The sequence below is a fragment of the Rhopalosiphum padi genome, chromosome 3, assembly GCF_020882245.1.
Source record: "Rhopalosiphum padi isolate XX-2018 chromosome 3, ASM2088224v1, whole genome shotgun sequence".
NCBI lineage: Eukaryota > Metazoa > Arthropoda > Insecta > Hemiptera > Aphididae > Rhopalosiphum > Rhopalosiphum padi.
The window spans coordinates 78,471,225-78,491,578 of record NC_083599.1 but is presented as its reverse complement, the minus strand read 5'-3'; the positions used below and the strand labels follow the sequence as shown (position 1 = coordinate 78,491,578).

Here is a 20,354-nt window from a genome sequence, read left to right as displayed (position 1 = left end):
AAATAAACCGAAGAAGTGGGGCTTTAAACTATTTGTCCGTGCTGGAATCGATGGAATGGTGTATGATTTTTTCCCATACTCTGGCGAAAATACATTCCAGAATGTACAGTTTTCCGATTATGAAAATAGTTATTTCGGTTTAGGACCAAAAGTAGTTATTGTATTATGTAAAACTATCCCTAATAAACCACTCAGTACGGTTTTTTTTGATAATTTTTTTACAACACCAGAGCTTATTCATTATTTAAGACATGAATATGGCATTCTTAGTCTTGGAACATTAAGAAAACAACATTTACGTGGATGTGATATAGACGATAAGAAATTAAGTAAAATGCCACGGGGTACCTTCTTTAGCCAGTGTGATAAAAAAAATAAAGTAATTATTGTTAAATGGTTGGATAATAAAATTGTTAGTTTGGCAAGCTCTTATGCAGGGGAAGAACCCGTACAAACAATTCAAAGATATTCAAAAACCGAAAAAAAAAGTGCCTGTCCCTTATCCTAAAATAGTACAGGAATATAATACTCATATGGGTGGTGTTGATCTTGCAGATATGTTTATAGCGCTTTACCGAACTAACATGAAAACACACAAATGGTATATGGCATTATTTTCGCAGATGTTAGATTTATCTGTAAATAACGCCTGGTTATTGTATAGAAGAGATTGCAAAAATGAAAAAAAACACGATGAGGTTAAAAGAATTTAGAAAAGATATTGCTATTGCGTTGGCTTGTAAAAATAGGCCAAGAGTTGGTCGTCCTTCTTCTTCGATAACAAAAGAAAAACAAAAAGTAAAAATAGTTCAAACACCGGTTACACCAAGGCCTCCACAAGAAGTGATTCAAGATAAATTAGACCATTGTCCAGCATTTACTACAAAAGGCAGATGTAGGTATTGCAAATCAGGCCAAACTTCTGTCATATGTCTTAAATGTAAAACTCGTCTTTGTTTTGTGGAAGGAAGAAATTGTTTCCAAAACTTTCACTACACAAAATAATTGTATATATTTTTATCTATTGTTTTGTTTCGATTGAAACTCATTAAGTAATAATAACATTAAAGGAAGTTCCTATACATTTATTTTTTATTAAAAAATAGTTTATTTATATTTTAAATGTGTTAAAGTTATGGTTTTATTTTATATAATATTAAATATACTATTATGAATTAATTTTTTTGTATTTCCTGAATCACTGCCGACGGTTTAAATTATACACATGTTCTTGGTAATGTATCTCCCTAGAAGCAACTCTTATAATACGAGCTTATGGCAATGTATCTCATAAGATACACAGTGCATATCATAAGAATATGGCAATGTATCTCACCAGATACATAGTACATATTATGAGGTTATGGCAATGTATCTCATAGGATACATCTTATAACTTAAAAAGTTTAAGTCCTAAAATTTATTTTTTTATTTTTTTGGGATCAGTGGCCTCAAAATATAAAGAATAACCAAACTTCATAATTTTCACACCAATAATGTACACTTGCCAAATTAAGCGTTAACAATGCGTAACAATTACGAAGGTACGATTGAGACTGATCGTAATTACGGCGGCCGTGTTAAAACTGCGTGAACCAGCTAGACGATACAGCGGCAGATAACACGCTGCCGTAATTTACGTAATAGCAATTATATAATTCACGCGACAATTAATTATAATACACAAACAAAAATAAATATAAAAATAGTGGCTTATGCGCGTGAGTGTGTCGGCCGGCGGTGGCTATTGCAACCGGAACGCGCATATATATTATATCATATAAACTATAAAGTTATACCGATATTACTCGGCGTTAACAAATTGAAAACAATAATAATGGAAATTATCCTGGTATAATGGAATTAATTTCAGAATATGATCCATTTTTAAAAAATCATTTGGAAATGTATGGAAATAAAGGAAAAGGGCACACTTCGTATATTTCAAAAACTATTTTCAATGAAGTTATACATTTACTAAAAACTGATGTTATACATTTTATTACTAATGACTTTAAAGTATCTAAATATTATTTTATTATTATGGATTCTACTCCAGATTTATCAAAAGTGGATCAAATGGCTATTGTGATAAAATATTGTACAAAGTCAGGTGTACAAGAAAGATTACTAGAATTAAAATCTATTGAAAGTCATACAGGTCAATCAATTTATGATGTTTTAGAAAAATTTCTTTCAGATATTGGATTAAATATTGAAGATTGTAGGGGACAGTCTTACGATAACGCGTCCAATATAAGAGGCAAGTTTAAAGGATTACAAGCTCATGTCAAATGTAAAAATGATCTAGCTGTATATATACCATGTACAGCTCATTCATTGAATTTAGTTCACTCTATCGATTGCTGTGTTGAGGCAGTAAACTTTTTTGGTTTTTTACAAACATTATATAATTTTTTCAGTAGTTCTACCCATAGATGGAAAGTACTAACAGATAACTTGGATAAAACTTTAAACACCGGTTAATAACACTTAAATCTTTGAGTGATACTAGGTGGTCTTGTCATTCTGAAGCATGTAAAGCATTAATGGGTAATTATGAAAAAATTCTCGACGCTCTAAAAATATTATATGAAAATGTTAATGAAAATGGTGAAACAAAAAGAGAAGCTAAAAGTTTGTGGCCAAAAATTTTAAAAAGAGAGACTGCATATATAACATTATTATGGAGTGATATTTTGGAGAGAAGTAATAAAACTTTAATTGAATGTTTATTACTGTGATGCATTAAAAGCCGTTAACTTGCTGAAATCATTAAGGCATTTTATATTAAGTTTGAGAGATTCTAATGAATTTTATGAAAATAAAATCACACAACTTAGTCAAAATGTTTGTGAAACATATAAGAATAAAACTGAAAGAACAAGAAAAAAAAGTATCCTGATGATATTAGTGATTGTAAAACAGAAATTATATATAAAGGAAAAGACAAAATGAGAATTGATACTCATTATATTATTATTGATAAATTTGTTTTAGAACTAGATAATAGAATTGCTGCATATAGTTATATTTCTACACATTATTTATTTATTACTAAACTAAGTTGTCTACCAGATTCAGATAGTGAAGTCCAAAAGAGTATTAAGAATTGTATTTCTACATATAAAAATGATGTTGACTCTTCACTTTAAAATGAAATTATTCAATTTCAAACATTTTTACATTTAAGTAAAGTAACATTTGATGAAAGTGATGCATTTAGTTTATTAAAATGGTTCTACGAAAAATCATTGCAGGAAGTATTTCCAAATATTTTAATTGCTCTAAGATTATATTTAACTATCACAGTGTTCAATTAAAAAAAAAAAAAAAACGGGGTGCGGCAGCTGGGCCTGGTTTCTGTCCGTTGTGGCCGTAATCGCTGTTGGATGTCCGCTGTACGGTCTGCCCAGCCTCGGTTGTAAATGGCCGCCCGCACTGGGTCCTGCAGCAGTTGGCGGATCGTCATCCTTGCGACCTGGGCGGCTGTTCGCGGCTCACCCTGGTTGTTGGACGTCAGCCCCAGCCGTTGGATTAGGTCGGCCACAGTTAAATTGTCCTTAATGTTTCTCAGTTTAATAATTTAATTGTTAATAACCTGGCTAATTTATCTTACCTTAATTTAAATCAGTTCAATTTTATTAAAAATCGATCAGATTCCAATACTCGATTTAGTTTTATCTGACGCTCATAATTTAGTTGTTCTTAATGAGCAATTTTCTTTGTTACCGATTGATTATATGTATCATCCTGCATTAACTATCACATTCCCAACCGATGTAAATTTAAAATCATTAAGTTATAATGCAATTATATACAGGGCCGGCGCAAGAAGTATTGGCGCCCTTTCCCCCTCACACCTAGTTTGAGTAGTAATAAAATTAGTATGTATTTTGTATCATAATTTTAGGTCATTATCAATACATCTACCAAGGTTTAATCTTAATTCACATTCGTGCCACTTTTTGTATGCAGTAAAATGCTCAGGTGATTTTTCATGAGAAATAAGTATTGTTGTCATATGTTTCCAGTCATTATCGCCTGTTGTGGATAGTGTACTATGAGAACTATTAAAAAGTTTGCAACAAAAACAAAACACCCGATCAATGCTTTTAGAATATACAAGCCATCGTCTTTTAACTTTTTCATTGTTGTCTAATTTTCTTATTTGGTAAATTTTAGAAAAATGACGATTATTTTCATCTTTGGGAAAAATGTCTTCGTTTATTTCACGTGGTCCCATCTTAATAACTATGTCTATTAAGTTATTCTGTCTGTTATCTGGCCATAAATATGGGTCGAATAAATCAGGTTGAGAAATAAATGCAACGGATTTTGAAACATCGGTTACCGGTTTATCGCTCATCTCAACTGTTTTGTTCACAAATGCACTATTACTACTATTAATGTCAATATCAAAATTATTATCATCACAAGGAAAATATGTTAAAGTAGGAGAGGTCAACGTTTCTTCATTATTATGTTTAACATGAGTTTTAGAAATATTTTTATATATACTATTTATTGATTCATTTTTAGCCTCCGATGTCGAAGTAGATGTTTCATTATTATGTTTAACATGAGTCTTAGAAATATTTTCATATATACTATTTATTGATTCATTTTTAGCCTCCGATGTCGAAGTAGATGTTTCATTATTATGTTTTACAGGAGTCTTAGAAATATTTTCTTCTATATCATTTATTGATTCATTTCTAGCATCCGATGTCGAGGTAGATGTTTCACAGGTTCCACTATTACTTTTAAAATATTTGTTCATCATTTTTGCATTTTTTTCTAATTCTAATTGAGCTTGAGCTCTACGCTTTCGATATTGGGCTCCTGAAGGTTTATCTTTTTTTGGCGACATGGTATCAATTATTTTACCTACAATTATTTATTTATTTATATTTGCATATTTAGGTTAAAAAAAAATAATATTTTATGATAAAATGAAAAAGAAGAGAAGACTTATTTGAATTATCGTGTGTAATATGAAATTCAATAATTTCAATTTAATTCAATAATTAAAATATTATAGGTATGTATTATTATAAATAATCAATAGATCGCACGAATTATTGTGCAATAGCAATCATTACATACTCTATAATATTATAGTATATAGCCACAACATCGTAGCCGAATGTATTATATTATAGGCTGCTGTCGAATTGTAAGACGAAAATAATATTATAATATGATATTAAATTTATAGATACTGGGAAAACGTGTTTAAGTATTTTCATAATAATAAATATGTGAATGTGCGATTCACCACTTTATATCGACCGTTGCGCCATATATTAATTATTATATATTATCATCATAATATATAAAGTATATTCATTAAGATAAAATATCAAATCAAATATAAATATATATTATTTCACGCCACTACTGTTTATAAATTATAATATAGGGGAAAGTGGGGGAATACCGCGCTTTGGGTAATTGCGCGCAGTGTAATATCTAATAAACCGGTATACTTTAAAATGCAGTGATTGGCTAAAAATAATCAACTGTTTAGTTTTATCAACAGAAAAAATATTTCTTAGGAATATTATTAATATGTGCTGAGTTATCAATCCGGTCATTAATCTCCAAAAAAAACTAAATAAAAGTACTGGATTTCGTAACGTGGTAAGTTATATGTGTTTGATTATTATATAACATATTAACATATAGTTTTGTAGAGAATTTTCTCAGCTTTATTAAGTATATCGCCAACTAGATAATATTATTTTACACATTTCATTGTATATTGATTATGTAACAAAAATCGATTGGGGTAATGCTGCGCGTCCGAGTCGGGGGAAACCTAAACTTGGTAGAAAACCAACATTTTCGTTTGAGGTTGAAAAAGAATTAACGAATCATGTACTAAAACTGTCTAAATACTTTTATGGTTTAACACCGACCGACTGAATTAAGACGACTTGCTTATGAATATGCTGTGGCAAATGACATTGAACATAGATTTTGTAGCTTAACAAAATCAGCTGGATATGACTGGCTAGAACTATTTTTAAAAAGAAATCCCGAAATAAGTTTACGCACTCCAGAAGGTACCAGTTTAAACAGAGTTTCATCATTCAATGAAACTAATGTACGATTATTTTATAAAAATCTAGAGGAAACGATGGACAAGTTCAAACTGAATGATAAATGTACTCGAATTTTTAATGTTGACGAAACAGGAATTACAACTGTTCAAAAACCATCAAGGATTTTGGGTCCAAAAGGCCAAAAGCAAGTCGGGTCAATGATAAGCTGAGAACGTGGCAAAAATGTTACAGTTGTTTGTTGTATGAATGCTGCAGGTTCATTTATTCCACCTATGTTTATATACCCAAGGGCTAGAGTTAGTCAATTGTTAGGTAGAGGTGGTCCAGCTGGCTCATTATACGAATGTTCAAAGAATGGATGGATTACAACTGAACTATTTTTTAAATGGATGGAACACTGCTAAAGTTGTCAAACCAACAACGCTGGATCCAGTTATGTTAATATTTGATAATCATACCAGTCATATTTCTATTGAAATTTATAACTTTTGCAGATCAAATGGCATTTGTATTGTGACTTTACCGCCACATACTTCACATAAATTGCAACCACTTGATTTAACTTTTTTTGGACCTCTGAAAACTACCTTTAATCGTGAATGTGACTTATTTTTAAAAGCCCACCCACGTGAAAAAATAACAATGTATGATTTGGCTTTAATTTTTAATAAAAGTTATACTAAAGTTGCAACAATGGACAAAGGGATATCGGGATTTAATAGCGCCGGTATTTTCCCATTGAACACTGATAAATTCACAGCCGATGACTTTGCACCTGCGCAAGAGTTACGTGAGGTAGAAAAAGAGTTTACTTTTGAATATTTAGAAAACGAACTTGTTATTTCTGAAACTCAACGCTGCACTCAGCAAGGTAATGAGAACGACCAAGAAAACTTTTCTTTGGAACGTGAATTATAGTCAATTGAAGAAGACTTTAATTTTCCAAGTGTACAGGATAAATCAACAAGTTTACATGATACACAAGGAATAGTTCAAATAAATTATCTCCCATCAACATCAACTGGTATTTATCATACAAGTATTGAACAATTATGTCCAATACCAAAAGTAAATACCACATCAACTAAATGTACATCACGCAAACGTAAATCCATCGTGTTGACAGACACACCTATGAAATTAGAATTGGACCAAGCAAAAGAAAAACAGGAAATGGCAAAAAAATAAAACAAGAAAAGTTAGTAAGAAAAAAAGAAAATTCTAAACAAAATAAAGTAAAGGTAATTAAAGAAAAAGCACAACTTAACTCAAAAAAGAATAAAAAACAATCAACGGCTGTAAAATCAAATAAAATTAAACGTGATGGTAAACGTCAGCTTAACTTCAACACCATTCTAAGTGATGAAGAAACAGATGAAAATTATTCCCAACAAAAATGTGTAGTTTGTGGAGAACTTGGTCTCAATGAAGTATGGTATCGCTGTAGAGAATGTGGACTTTGGGCACATCAGCTGATAGACCTGCTTCGTATATTTGTGATTTTTGTCAATAAGTTCCTATCTAAAACTAAAAGACTATGTTTTTAATTAAGTTCTACATTTTTTAATTTAAAAGTTATGTTTATGTTTTTTAATAACTATAAATTATTCTAATTTACCTATTTTTTTTTAAAATTTTATTATACTTTTAAGATTTTAAAAAAGGAATACATTTTGTGTTAATTTGTTATAAGGTTATACATTATTCAACGGTTTTATGTTTTTTTTTTATATATTCTTAAATTTAAAAGTTGTCTTTTATTTTATATTGTTAAAGTATTTAATACTTGATTTAGGCTTTATTTTAATATACCAATATACCTAATAATTAAGACTACATTGTTAACTTCAGTATTTTAAAATAAATACTTTTGAAAGATTTTATAACAACTAGTTAATTTATTTACTCATTTTTTCATTGTTTCAATTTCTTATTTTATTAATAGTTACCATATTGTTTCATGTTAAAATCATTGCGCGAAATTTCCCCAAGCGTGTGTGGCATTACCCCACTAGTCGGGTAATACCTAGCATTTTAACGTTTGGGAAAACAATTCATATAATAAAAAATAACAATAGTAAACCAAATAAATTATATTAATTGAATAGCTACTATGTTTATGTATCAAGAGAAAAAAATTTCATTTTAATATCTGCTTATTTATGTCCATACTAATTATATTAGCTTAAGTGCGCGGTATTCCCCCACTTTCCCCTAGGAATACTGTGTTTCACTAACTACTTATTTATTAAAACAACCAGAGAACGGAATTTATTTTAAAAAGAAACCAAAATATTATGTAAAAATGTACTAAACAAAATATATAAATATTAATTACCTGTTGGCTGTTGGCAGTTACTTGTTAGTTTATAATATTTGACAGCAGACTATACGAAGCGAGAGCTTATCGAAAACAATAAATAATTGTGTTTTGTGTGTGTAGACGTGTAGTGTACTAGTGTGTGTCAGACAATTGTGTCTTTTGGTTTACTCTACACTGCGGTATTTTCGCCGTAAGGTCCGAATGGGTTTTATCATCGCGGTTTTTTTAACGAATCGTTATCGTCTAGACGTCTAGTTATATGAATTTATTTATAAATGGGTAAATATTATAATATATAAATAATTATTACGACCATCTATATATTTTATTCACACATAAATATGCGGTGGTATGCTTCCATAGTTCCATGAATTGATGCATTATTTTTAGTTTTTACATCAAAACCAGCGGTATCGATGCACATGCATTGTTACATTCTTATATTCTACAAATATGACTAAAATGAGATAATTGCAGATGCATCTTCTGATCTTCAACTAAAATGACATTAGATAATGAAAATGAATATTTCAAATTGTATAGATTGTTAATGCCTTTTAAAAGTTAAATTAAATAAAAATAATTTTCAGTTTGGCGCCCCTTCCGTGCTGGCGCGCCCTGGTCGCCCTGATTGTATATGATTTTTTTAACTGTAATTATAATGTTATACGTTCATAATTGATTGGTCTCAAGTTTTTGATAAGTTGTGCATAAACAATGCAATTGATACTTTTTATAGAATTATTTTTACAATAATTGATGAAAATTGTCTAAAAAAAACTTTTCGCTTCTAAATATCCGACCTGGTTTAGTTCTGTACTGAGGGACTTAGTTTAAAAAAAAAATAGCACATAAATTATATAAAACATCTAATTATAATTAAATAATTAAATTATAATATATTTTCTGAATTTAGATCTAAGTGTAGGGCTCAGTCTAAAGTTGATTATAATAAATACATTTCAGTAACTGAAAATTCTTTATTATCTTGCCCCAAAAATTTTTGGCGATTTATTAAATTTATTTACTAAACGCTCCTCTCAGTCTTTTCCTACTTCAATGTCTTATTTAAATCAGTCTATTAATAGAGGTGATGAAATAGTTGACTGTTTTTCTAAGTATTTTTCTAGTGTTTATGTCTACTCAATTACACCACCGTTAATCAATCACACATATTCTGATTCTATCACCAATTACTCCGACCTTAATTTATTTTCGTGTGTTTTAAATCTTACTGATGTTCTCCAGGAGTTAGATACGATGACTTCAAAAACAAATCCTGGCATTGATATGATTCCGAGTATTTTCTTTTTAAATTGTAAATTTGTATTAACTGTCCCTTTATTATATCTATATAACTTATCAACGGGTTGTTTTCCATCCGCCTGGAAATTAAATTTTATTACACATCTTCAAAGGCAATAATGTTACTAATATAATAAATTATAGGCCTATCTCATTAATTTCAAATATACCTAAGATTTTTGAGTCAATAATTTCAAAAAAAATTACATCACTCCTCTTACCTTTAATAAGTTTAGATCAACATGGTTTTATTAAAGATAGATCAACAGCCACTAAATAGTTAATTTTTCAGAAATTTATACTTGATACATTCTCTCATGGTTTTCAAGTTGATGTTATTTTTACAGATTTCTCTAAAGCAATTGATAAAGTCGATCACTCAATTCTTATCTCTAGGTATTGGTATTAATGACCCCTTTCTTTCTTGGATTTACTCTTATATTTCTGATAGGAAACAAATAGTCAAGTGTAAAAACTTTAAATCGATTCCTTTCACTGTATTATCTGGTGTTCCTCAAGGTTCCCATCTTGCGTCAAGACCAACTACTTCTAAATTTGTAAAAATTGTTGATGATCACATTAATAGTTAATTGTATGTTTAAATAATTAGGTTAAGTTATTGGTACATAACATAAGTAGGGCGGCGCTTTCCATTACCGCACAAACATGACCCAATACCGCACACAAAAATAGTACGATACCGCAAAGATTTATAAAAAGGTATAGCCTAATTCCGCATACAACAAATGGTACGATACCACATAAATTTATTAAATATACAAAATTTTACATAGAATTAAATAGTTAAAAATAATTTTTAGTCATAATTTGTAGTAGTATTAGTAATAATAGTAACACAAATGTAATAATTTAAACATAAATGTTATTGTAGATACCTATATTGGTTTAAAATGTAAACCAATTTGTACACTGTGAATACAATCTTTTACAGATAAAGTTTATGTCGTTATAGATAATTGTCGATAAGTGACGATAATCGTCCAAAATATAAATGTGCGGCAATGGGATATCCAGTATTTTAAAATCTGTGTGCGGTTTTGTCCCATGCATATTTATAACGGGCGACGCCCAAGTAGGGCTATGGAGTTTTTATTAACCTAAATTGGCAAATTAAAATTTTTTTTTATATCTGAGTGTCATTTTCATGCAATATATTAAAAGATTTTTATATCATAAAATATTAATTAAAAATTAACATCATTTCAAAAATAAGTGTAAAAATCAATAATTTTTTAAAACATCCATAGCCCTAAAAATATGTTGTACTCTATGTATAGAGTAGATAATGTAAAGTATGTTCAATGTTCATTTAATTTGTATTAATTTATCTAGGGTAGTGGACATGTTAAGTGTTAATATTTTTTATTAGGTATGACCTTACCCAAATCCTGCAAAAATGTGCACTACGGAAATTTGTTCATGTTCTAGTAAAATTAATAATAACTAATATGTTTATTGCCTTTGATAATTTAGTATTGAATTAATGTCCATTATTTGGTCTATTCACATACAAGATAGTTTTAATATAAAATGCAAATCATACATTATACGAAAAATATATACTAGTATAACTTATAATTATAAATGGAAAATCGGGTAGGCACAATGTACAACGAGCTCTAGGCCTATAACCTTGTATCAGATTAACAACACGGGACTCATTTTCTTGATGCACAAACCATTGTAATATCAGTCTGATGTAGGTTATTTGTCATGTCACTTAATTTGTGTAATCAAAATAATTTACCTATTCTATTTTTTTTTTTAGTATACATAGATTGATTTGTAATTATTTTTATGTTTAATGAAAAGAAAACCTTTAATGGAAGGGGCATTGTAAAAATGTAGAATTAAAAAAAAAGAAGAAATGTGTGAATAGACCTTTAACTACTTTAGTCTTAGCTCTATACCCTGAATCCAAGTACATAATATGGCAACCATATACATTTATATCTTCACATTTATGAATTATTTTTCTAAATACATAGAAATTGTTGAATTACTTTGTTTTAAAATGAAAAAAAATGTTATCTGTTTAATATAATCATTTACTATAGTAATTAAGATACACCATATTGTTTTTTAAAAAATATTTATTTTGTAATTTACTAGTTATAACTCATCAATCTAATATAGAAATATAAATTATATTAAATAAATACATATGTATTTGTATGTATTTGGAGGACATATCTTTATCAAGACGCAAAACTTTAGTTTGGCAGCAGGACGGTGCTCCAGCTCATAATAAAAATATTGTCATAGAGTATTTAAATTGCACTTTTGGTACAAATTGGATGGGAACGTACAGTCCAAAAATATGTTGGCCACCTCGTAGTCCCGATCTGACTTCGCCATATTATTTTCTTTGGGGTTATCTTCAAAGTGTAGTTTACAAAGAAATGCCTGCTAATGTAAATGATCTTAAACAAAAAATTAAAGATGCTTGTTCTAATATCTCAAATTATGTTTTAGTGAAAACTACTACAAATGAATTACTTAAACGACTGGCAATTTGTTTGGAAGTAGATGGTCATCAGTTTGAACATTTATTAAAATAAATTATTAATAAACTTTAATTGACTACTTACAAGTATTGTGTATGTGTTTGTCTGTTTTAATTAAATTTTGAACTTAACTAATCCTTACTTTCCTTACCAATATTGGAAGCTTTTATAAATTATAAGGTAAATTCACTATATTCTAAGATGTATGTATTTCAACCATGGTTACATAGTTCTGTGATAATATTAACTTCATAGGTTTAATTTTGAAACATGAACTAAGATATAATATTGTTCCATGGTATACAAATTAATTTAGTTAATATTGTTAGTGGTATCCGTGGTATTGGTACTATAGTACTTTTCTATGCTATAGTAGTACAAAACATTATAATATGTAAGTATGTTACTTATTTTCTTTGTTTCATATAATAAAACAACTTTATAAATGTTCACTCTTTTTAAATTTTTCATTAACTTTTTTACATTTATTAATTAGTATTTAGTTTTTTAGTAGCCACTAACCAGTAGGATTAATATGTTCAAGACGTTGAAATAAGTCATAAATAATTGATAGGTAGTTTTTATTCAAGTTTATTGAACTTATACCAAATAATGGACATTAATTCAATACTAAATTATCAAAGGCAATAAACACATTAGTTATTAATAATTTTACTAGAACATGAACAAATTTCCGTAGTGCAAATTTTTGCAGGATTTTGGGTAAGGTCATACCTAATAAAAAATATTAACATTGAACATACTTTACATTATCTACTCTATACATAGAGTACAACATATTTTTAGGGCTATGAATGTTTTAAAAAAATATTGATTTTTACACTTATTTTTGAAATGATGTTAATTTTTAATTAATATTTTATGATATAAAAATCTTTTAATATATTGCATGAAAATAACACTCAGATGTAAAAAAAAATTTTAATTTGCCAATTTAGGTTAATAAAAACTCCATAGCCCTACTCAGGGCCGGATTTAGGAGAGGGCCCAGGGGGCCCCGGGCCCCGGGCCCCACAAAATGAGGGCCTCTTCTCAGTGGAATGTTTTTAAATATAAAACGCGATAATATAATATTTTAAAAATAGATAAAACCACAACTTCAATAAAAATGTTTAATCGTTGATACTGTCATAAATATATAAATAAATCTTATTATTAAGAGGCCGTTCTGGTAGCGAAAAATCGACCGTAAAAACATGCTTTCGTACTTCCCATTTTCCTCAGCTCTCAGTAGTCGTAGAAACATGATTTATACACCAAAATAAACTTGAGAAGTTCCTCTAGATGATCTCGTTCCAGATTTTTGAATTTTTTTTTCAAACCGGAGATATTTGCATTTGAAATTTTCAAAATTTTCAAAATTTTTAAAAAATCATATAAAATAGAAAAAAAAAGATATCAAAAATGGAAAATGGGAAGTACGAAAACATGTTTTTGGTTAAAAAATCATAAATTTACAGTCGTCATGTGCTGCTCTGCTAAGTATAGCGGCAGCGTTCGAGAACAGTGTTCATGCCACCACCCCGCGCGCGACTGCAGCCGTACCGCACCTTAGGTTTAAACTGGTTTTCATATCGCAGTTTATAAATAAATATTGTCAATACGATAACAATTATGTTGGTGACCGAATAATATTTTAACCGATATCGAATTTTATATTTCGTGTATTATTATTTATTATTCTGCACGCCGTATTAAAGATCTCACGTTATCATAAAATTATTATAATTTGTTTAATAAAAGTACGATTTGAATAATTATTTATTTAATCTTGAAGAGAATTTGATGATTTAGTTAATTTTATTTACGCTGAACCACATATGAAAAAAAAAATATGAAATTTAAATCGATATAACAAAAAAACACCTTAGGTACCTACAATCTTCACGGTTACATATGAATAAATAATAGCCTGTTGAATAAAGTGACAAATGTAATTAATGTACTTACGATATAACTCGATAACTTATAATAGTCTAAATAATAAGCGATTTAAATCCCTAATTATATTAATTATTTACATAAATCAGTCAAATACTGTAATTATTTTTAATTAGTAGGTACGTCTATTACAGATTATTTATTTATTAAATTTAATAATAACAAATAAACAAATTTAAGCCAATTCAAAATATGACAAAACTAGTTGACACCAATATACATTTTTTTTTTTAAATTATTAATTAAATAATTATATTTACAACCAATATAATATACTATAAGTACATTTGATACGAGAATGAGAAGCACTCGAGTACAAAATAAATCGTCAAATCGTATAAAATATTAAAATAATAAAGCTATGTAGTTATAATTTATCAGAATATTATATGTATATCATAATATGATAATATATAGTAGTAATTACTAATTATTGTTATAATATATATTTTTTTTTAAATATTAGAAACGGTTTTATTTATTTTTAATTTTTTAATTTTCGCTTTTTTTGTTTTTATATTTTCCAAAATATGTTAAGGATCTAAAATTTTGAAAATTACCAAAAAATGTGTATTTAGATATTACCTATCTCCTTCCAAAAACTCCATACCAATCTGAAGTCACTGGACTTATAAAAAGAAACACAATGTCATATTGTAATTCACATTGACTTATTATATTGGCTTTTGGTAATTTTTTTTTAGAGTAATAATAGGTATCACATATGAAAATTTAGTTAGGTACAAACTATAAATTCTTCGAAAACCAAATACAATATACAAATTAAACTTCATAGAAAATATAAACAAGTTAATTTCGCATATTTAACTGTGCAATCAATATAAATTGATTAAATTAAAATTGAATTACTTTTTACAAAATATTAATAATCATACAATTTATTATAAAAAAATACTTAGACACAATTTTTTTTTTTTAATATGTATTTGAAGTTAAGCTCTACACAGGGCCGTTTTCAGCTTTTTTGAGGCCCCGGAAAGTGAATTTATTTTATTTAATTTATTCGCAAAGTAAAAATGCTTAAACAATTTAAAACAATGCTCTTTATAAGTTATTTATTTCTCAATTACGAAATATCGAAAAATGTATTTTCAGAATTTTTTTACTAGTGTTTTAAGTTAGTATTTTGATAAAATTCATTAAAATCTCAAAAATATATAAACTATATAATAAGAAATTTATAAAAATGTCTTCACAAACAATTTTGATATTTTGTAATACTCATTTTTTAAAATAAATAATACTCGTAAATAAATAAAATAACAGTAGGTACCTATATATGTATACTTGAAATTTTCACCAAATGTTTATATTATTATTTTTATTATAAAATACAATTTTCAAAATTCTTTAACTCTTTTTGAACTACTTATATAGGCGTGACAAATATTCATCTATTTAATTTTTTTCTTCCATAAATGGTTCAACATTTTTAAACATTTAATACAAGATCCTAAATAACTTAATTTTTTATGTGTATAAAAATATAAAATACATAAGCGCAATTTTTTATAAATGCATTTGAAGTTTAAGCTTCATTTTAGTCCCTTTAATTGTGTTTATGCATTTAATCGACTTAAATACTAAATAATCCTAAAAATATTTAAAGTTTACCTAATTGTTTCCCATGATGAACGCACGATAGTTAATTATTAGCACCAGTCACTATTTTTTTGTAAATTTTGCTACTACACACTTTTTTTTTTTATTTGCATATCAAGACAATATCAGGGTTATCACTAGTAAAGATAGACTTTTTTTCGTCTATTTGTCATTTGTTATTGTACACAAAGATAAGGGCTGATCAGCACCTAAGAAAAAGGTTCTACAACAGGTTTGATTATACCACAGAAAATTCTTTAATCTATTCTGTGATTATACCTTGGAATTGTGCCTTGAGGATTGAATTAAAATAAAAACGAATTAAATTATATATACCTTATTTAATTATTAAAAAAAATGTTCGTGTTTTATAAAAAATATTGTTTTGGATACGAATTGCTAAAATTGTCCTCATTCAAGAACTCTGATTTTTTTTTTTGATATCGGTTTTTGTTTTTAATATATTCATTTTACGTACGGAGATGATTTGTCAGTCTATACTCTATAGGATAATTAGTATAGGATATATTATATGATAACTTATATTTAAATAATTGTGATGTACAATATTTTACTTGATTTCGTAAACAAATTAATTTCATATGCTCATAAAAATTTTTCTATATTGATGCTGGAATTTTTTTTATAGTTATTTGAAGAAAAAGTTATGGATAACCTTTTGTTGTGTTTTTTTAACCTTAGATATAAATTATTACAAAAATTTTATGAATTTTCAACTTCAAAATGCCTTGCAAATGTTCGCAATTTTGTTATATTTTGTAAACATTTGAACTTTTAATGCTTATAAGCAAAAAAATGTGACTAACGATTTTTGTTTTTTTTTTTTTTACTACCATAAGAATAATTTATAATAAACCTTATATTAAATTTTAAAGATTTTTTGAAAGCCGAATTTGTTTTATTGATATTTCAAGAAAAAAATTCCCGTTTTTCCGTTACTTTTTCAAGGTTTTTCCTGACGCTTTTGAAAACTACTACACAGCATATTTTACTTTTGACCACAAAGTACCAACTAGATTCAATTTCCTTTTCAAAGAGGGACTGAAGTCAAAAATCAAAGCACTATTACTACTCTAAAACGTGATGACAGACACAAAAATAAAAATAATAAAAACATTCATATACGTACGTAAACATAATAAAATAAAAATTTAATGAGAAAATAAGTGTGACAAAATTAAATTAGTATACCTAACAGTGATTCATGTTTACTTGCTTACACGTACATACCTACTTAGATGTATAACTGTAAATAAATAAAACGACAAACATAATCGTAATACGACATTTTATTTTGAATTTTTTGCATATTTTTCAATAATTTTATCGTTTAGTGTATATAATAGGTAATCTATTTTTCAGCAATTACAATAAATTTTTGTTACCAAATTTCGATAGATAATGAAAAAATAAATATTTTTTTTAAATAGGATTTGATATATTTTAAATACACACCAATTTCGTCTATTGGTATCTAATATTTGAGATAAATTTTTGAATACATATAGTACATTCATTTATATTATTTTATACATTTTTTATTCAACTATAATATGTTTAGTTTTTTTTTTAAATGTACGAGGTAAAAAGTATAAAATTGTCAAATGTTTATATTATTATATTGTATTTTAAATAAACATAAATTGAAAGTAAAATCGTATTATTTAAAAGGTATTTTCTTTTTTAATTCGATTCGATATCTATATTTATTAAAGACATATTATCTACATGTTTTGACAATTTTAAGTATGTATTAGTGCATGCTTTTTTAACTAATTTTTAATACATGAATTTCCGGGTCATATATTTATAAATAAAATGTATTTTCTTAGGTTTAGTATCAGAGAATACCAAGGTATTCAATTTAAATATTTGATAGACAAAAACATTTTTGGAAAAATGGTGGAAGACAAATTTTTTAAATTATGGGGTTGATTTACGGCGTGTTGGGGCTAATGATGGGGATATTCTTCGTTGCAATAGTTATATTAACTATACTTGTGGACACATTTATGTATCAAACTTTTTGGCAAGACTTTTTTCTAGCATTACCTACCCATATAATTTAATACTTCGGTCTCATAAACACAGCTATAGGTACTTGTACATTAAAAATCAAGAGTTTGATGCGTTGGAAATAATAAACTTTCAGTGTCATAAAAAAAAAAACAATAATTATCCGAATTTGTAGCATGAAATGGTTTAAAACCATCAAAATTAATAATGTATGTATTTATTTATATGAATGAATGTAGTGATTAATATATTGATTTGATTAATTTGTATGTACATTTATTATATTTATAACTATAAATTAAATTGTAATTATATTTTATTCATAACGTTATATTAATCGATGGCAATAATTTATAAATTATTAGTATTATTAAATTGTTACTGATAGTTTTTTAAATAATAACTATATGTTGTAAAATAGCTTTTATAGTTTAGTTTAAGTATTTCCATACATATTTAGGGAACAGAAACTTCAATCAATAATACGAAAAATAATATCGTAAAATTAGTTTATGAACGCACAAGCGAGCGCGCCCTTATCAAATTCAAATTTCAAATTACACAAGTGATATTAATAAAAAATAGCATTGAGGCGAAACGTTCTAGACGGCGGTCCGAGAAATAATAATGTGCCGCTCCTGAGACTATTGCGCGTAGCCTCTCTTTGGTAAAAGTGGGCGTGGTTACGGGTGACCGCCGCCGCGGCGATATGAAATTCAACGCCATCTCTTGAGCGTTGTATACGTTTCACTTTTACCAGAACGGCCTCTTAATATACTTGTATATTATAAATTCATAAAAATAAGTTGCGAGTTTACAAATATAAATTTAAAATCGATTATTATGGACATGTATAGCATAGGATAATCCCGATTGAATAATATTCGTAATTTGGTATGGTTTTAAATATTGATAAAAAAAAAACAAGTTATAAATATACACATACAACTTGTGTAGCAAGCCGCCTAGCCGCTGTTGTAGATAAATACAACAATACGTACCGATTAAGTTATAAATAAAAATATGCGATAGCCGACGATAACGTAGATAAAGATTTCATTTGTACCTTCATATTTGATGCAGTAGACGTGTACACTCTTCAACCACGCTAGTATATTTTGGTATAATATTTTGATCGTGATATTTATCCAGGTTAGTTTAATGTATTATTATTTATTGTATTATATGTATATTATTATTAAGTAAAGACTTGAAAATATAATCTAAGACTTTCCGTAAATTTTTAATATATTAAAAGATTTTTATATCATAAAATATTAATTAAAAATTAACATCATTTCAAAAATAAGTGTAAAAATCAATAATTTTTTAAAACATCCATAGCCCTAAAAATATGTTGTACTCTATGTATAGAGTAGATAATGTAAAGTATGTTCAATGTTCATTTAATTTGTATTAATTTATCTAGGGTAGTGGACATGTTAAGTGTTAATATTTTTTATTGGGCATACGTAAACTGCGCCCAAATGATCTTTTTTTTTGTAAACTGCGCCCGAAATTTTATCTACGTTAAAAAGGTATAGTGTAAACTGCGCCCGAATTTTTATCTATGTTAAAAAGGTATAGTGTAAACTGCGCCCGACTTATAAACTTATTAAATTTTGACTTATTAAGGCTTTATGTTTGACGATTGTGTACTTTTACAAGTATATTATAGAAATTTTATTTTCGTCAAGAAATACCAACACGTTATCGAATATCTATATTGCAGTAATACTAAAACTGACAACTGATGGTTATCACTACTTCCGGTATAGTTCTGCTAGTTACTGTACCTATCGTATTCATTTTAATCAGTAAAGTCACGATGGCTGAACAATTCATGTCGCAGCGCGAAAAATGCTTAAAAATTATTTCTAATTTTAAATTTCGTAAAATTAATCGGCCTCTAAGTTCGGGTGAGGTTAAGTGGCGATGTACGGTCAAAACTTGCAGAGCATTTTTAAAAACAGTAGGGGATGACGACAGAATCACTGAACAAAGTTTAAACCATAACCACGAATCAATGAGTGATCAAAACCTTCAAAAGCAATTCGTGACTGGTGTCGTAAAACGCAAGGCGACTGAAGATATATGCACCAAACCAAGTAAAATATTTTGTAATGGTATTAAAAATATAGCAACGGAACATTTACAGGTGAGTGTTGTACGTAATATTAAAAGAAATATATATAATGCTAGAAGAAAGATATTGCCTCCATTCCCGAAATCAATCGAAGAAATTCAATTAATTCTTGACGAACGCGGTGTTCAAACAAATAGAGATGAATTATTTTTATTAATAAACAACAAGGAATTGAAATATATTGTTTTCAGTTGCATTTCTAATTTAAAAGCTCTTGCACTATCAAAATGGTTGTACATGGATGGTACATTTTCATAATGCCCTAAATACTTCACACAAATGTTCACAATACATGGTTTTATCAACGGCTATTACATACCACTCGCCATATGTTTACTCTCCGATAAAAGTACAATATC

At 27.7% G+C, this 20,354-nt stretch overlaps 1 protein-coding gene across 1 annotated transcript; it reads right to left on the bottom strand.

The window, feature by feature from the left end:
• Positions 1 to 3,901: 3,901 nt before the first annotated feature.
• Positions 3,902 to 4,783, bottom strand: LOC132925885 (zinc finger MYM-type protein 5-like). The gene is made up of 2 exons (XM_060990243.1): positions 4,612 to 4,783; positions 3,902 to 4,473 (listed from the first exon to the last, which is right to left on the bottom strand). The coding sequence occupies exons 1-2, from the start codon at positions 4,781 to 4,783 to the stop codon at positions 3,902 to 3,904; spliced, it is 744 nt and encodes a 247-aa protein (XP_060846226.1).
• Between the last annotated feature and the right edge of the window lie 15,571 nt (positions 4,784 to 20,354).

Coding starts and splice junctions, on each gene's coding strand:
- LOC132925885 (XM_060990243.1), bottom strand. CDS start 4,783: ATGAACAAATATTTTAAAAGTAATAGTGGAACCTGTGAAACATCTACC. Junction 4,474..4,611: donor TAAAAATGAATCAATAAATA/GTATATATGAAA, acceptor ATAATAATGAAG/AAACGTTGACCTCTCCTACT.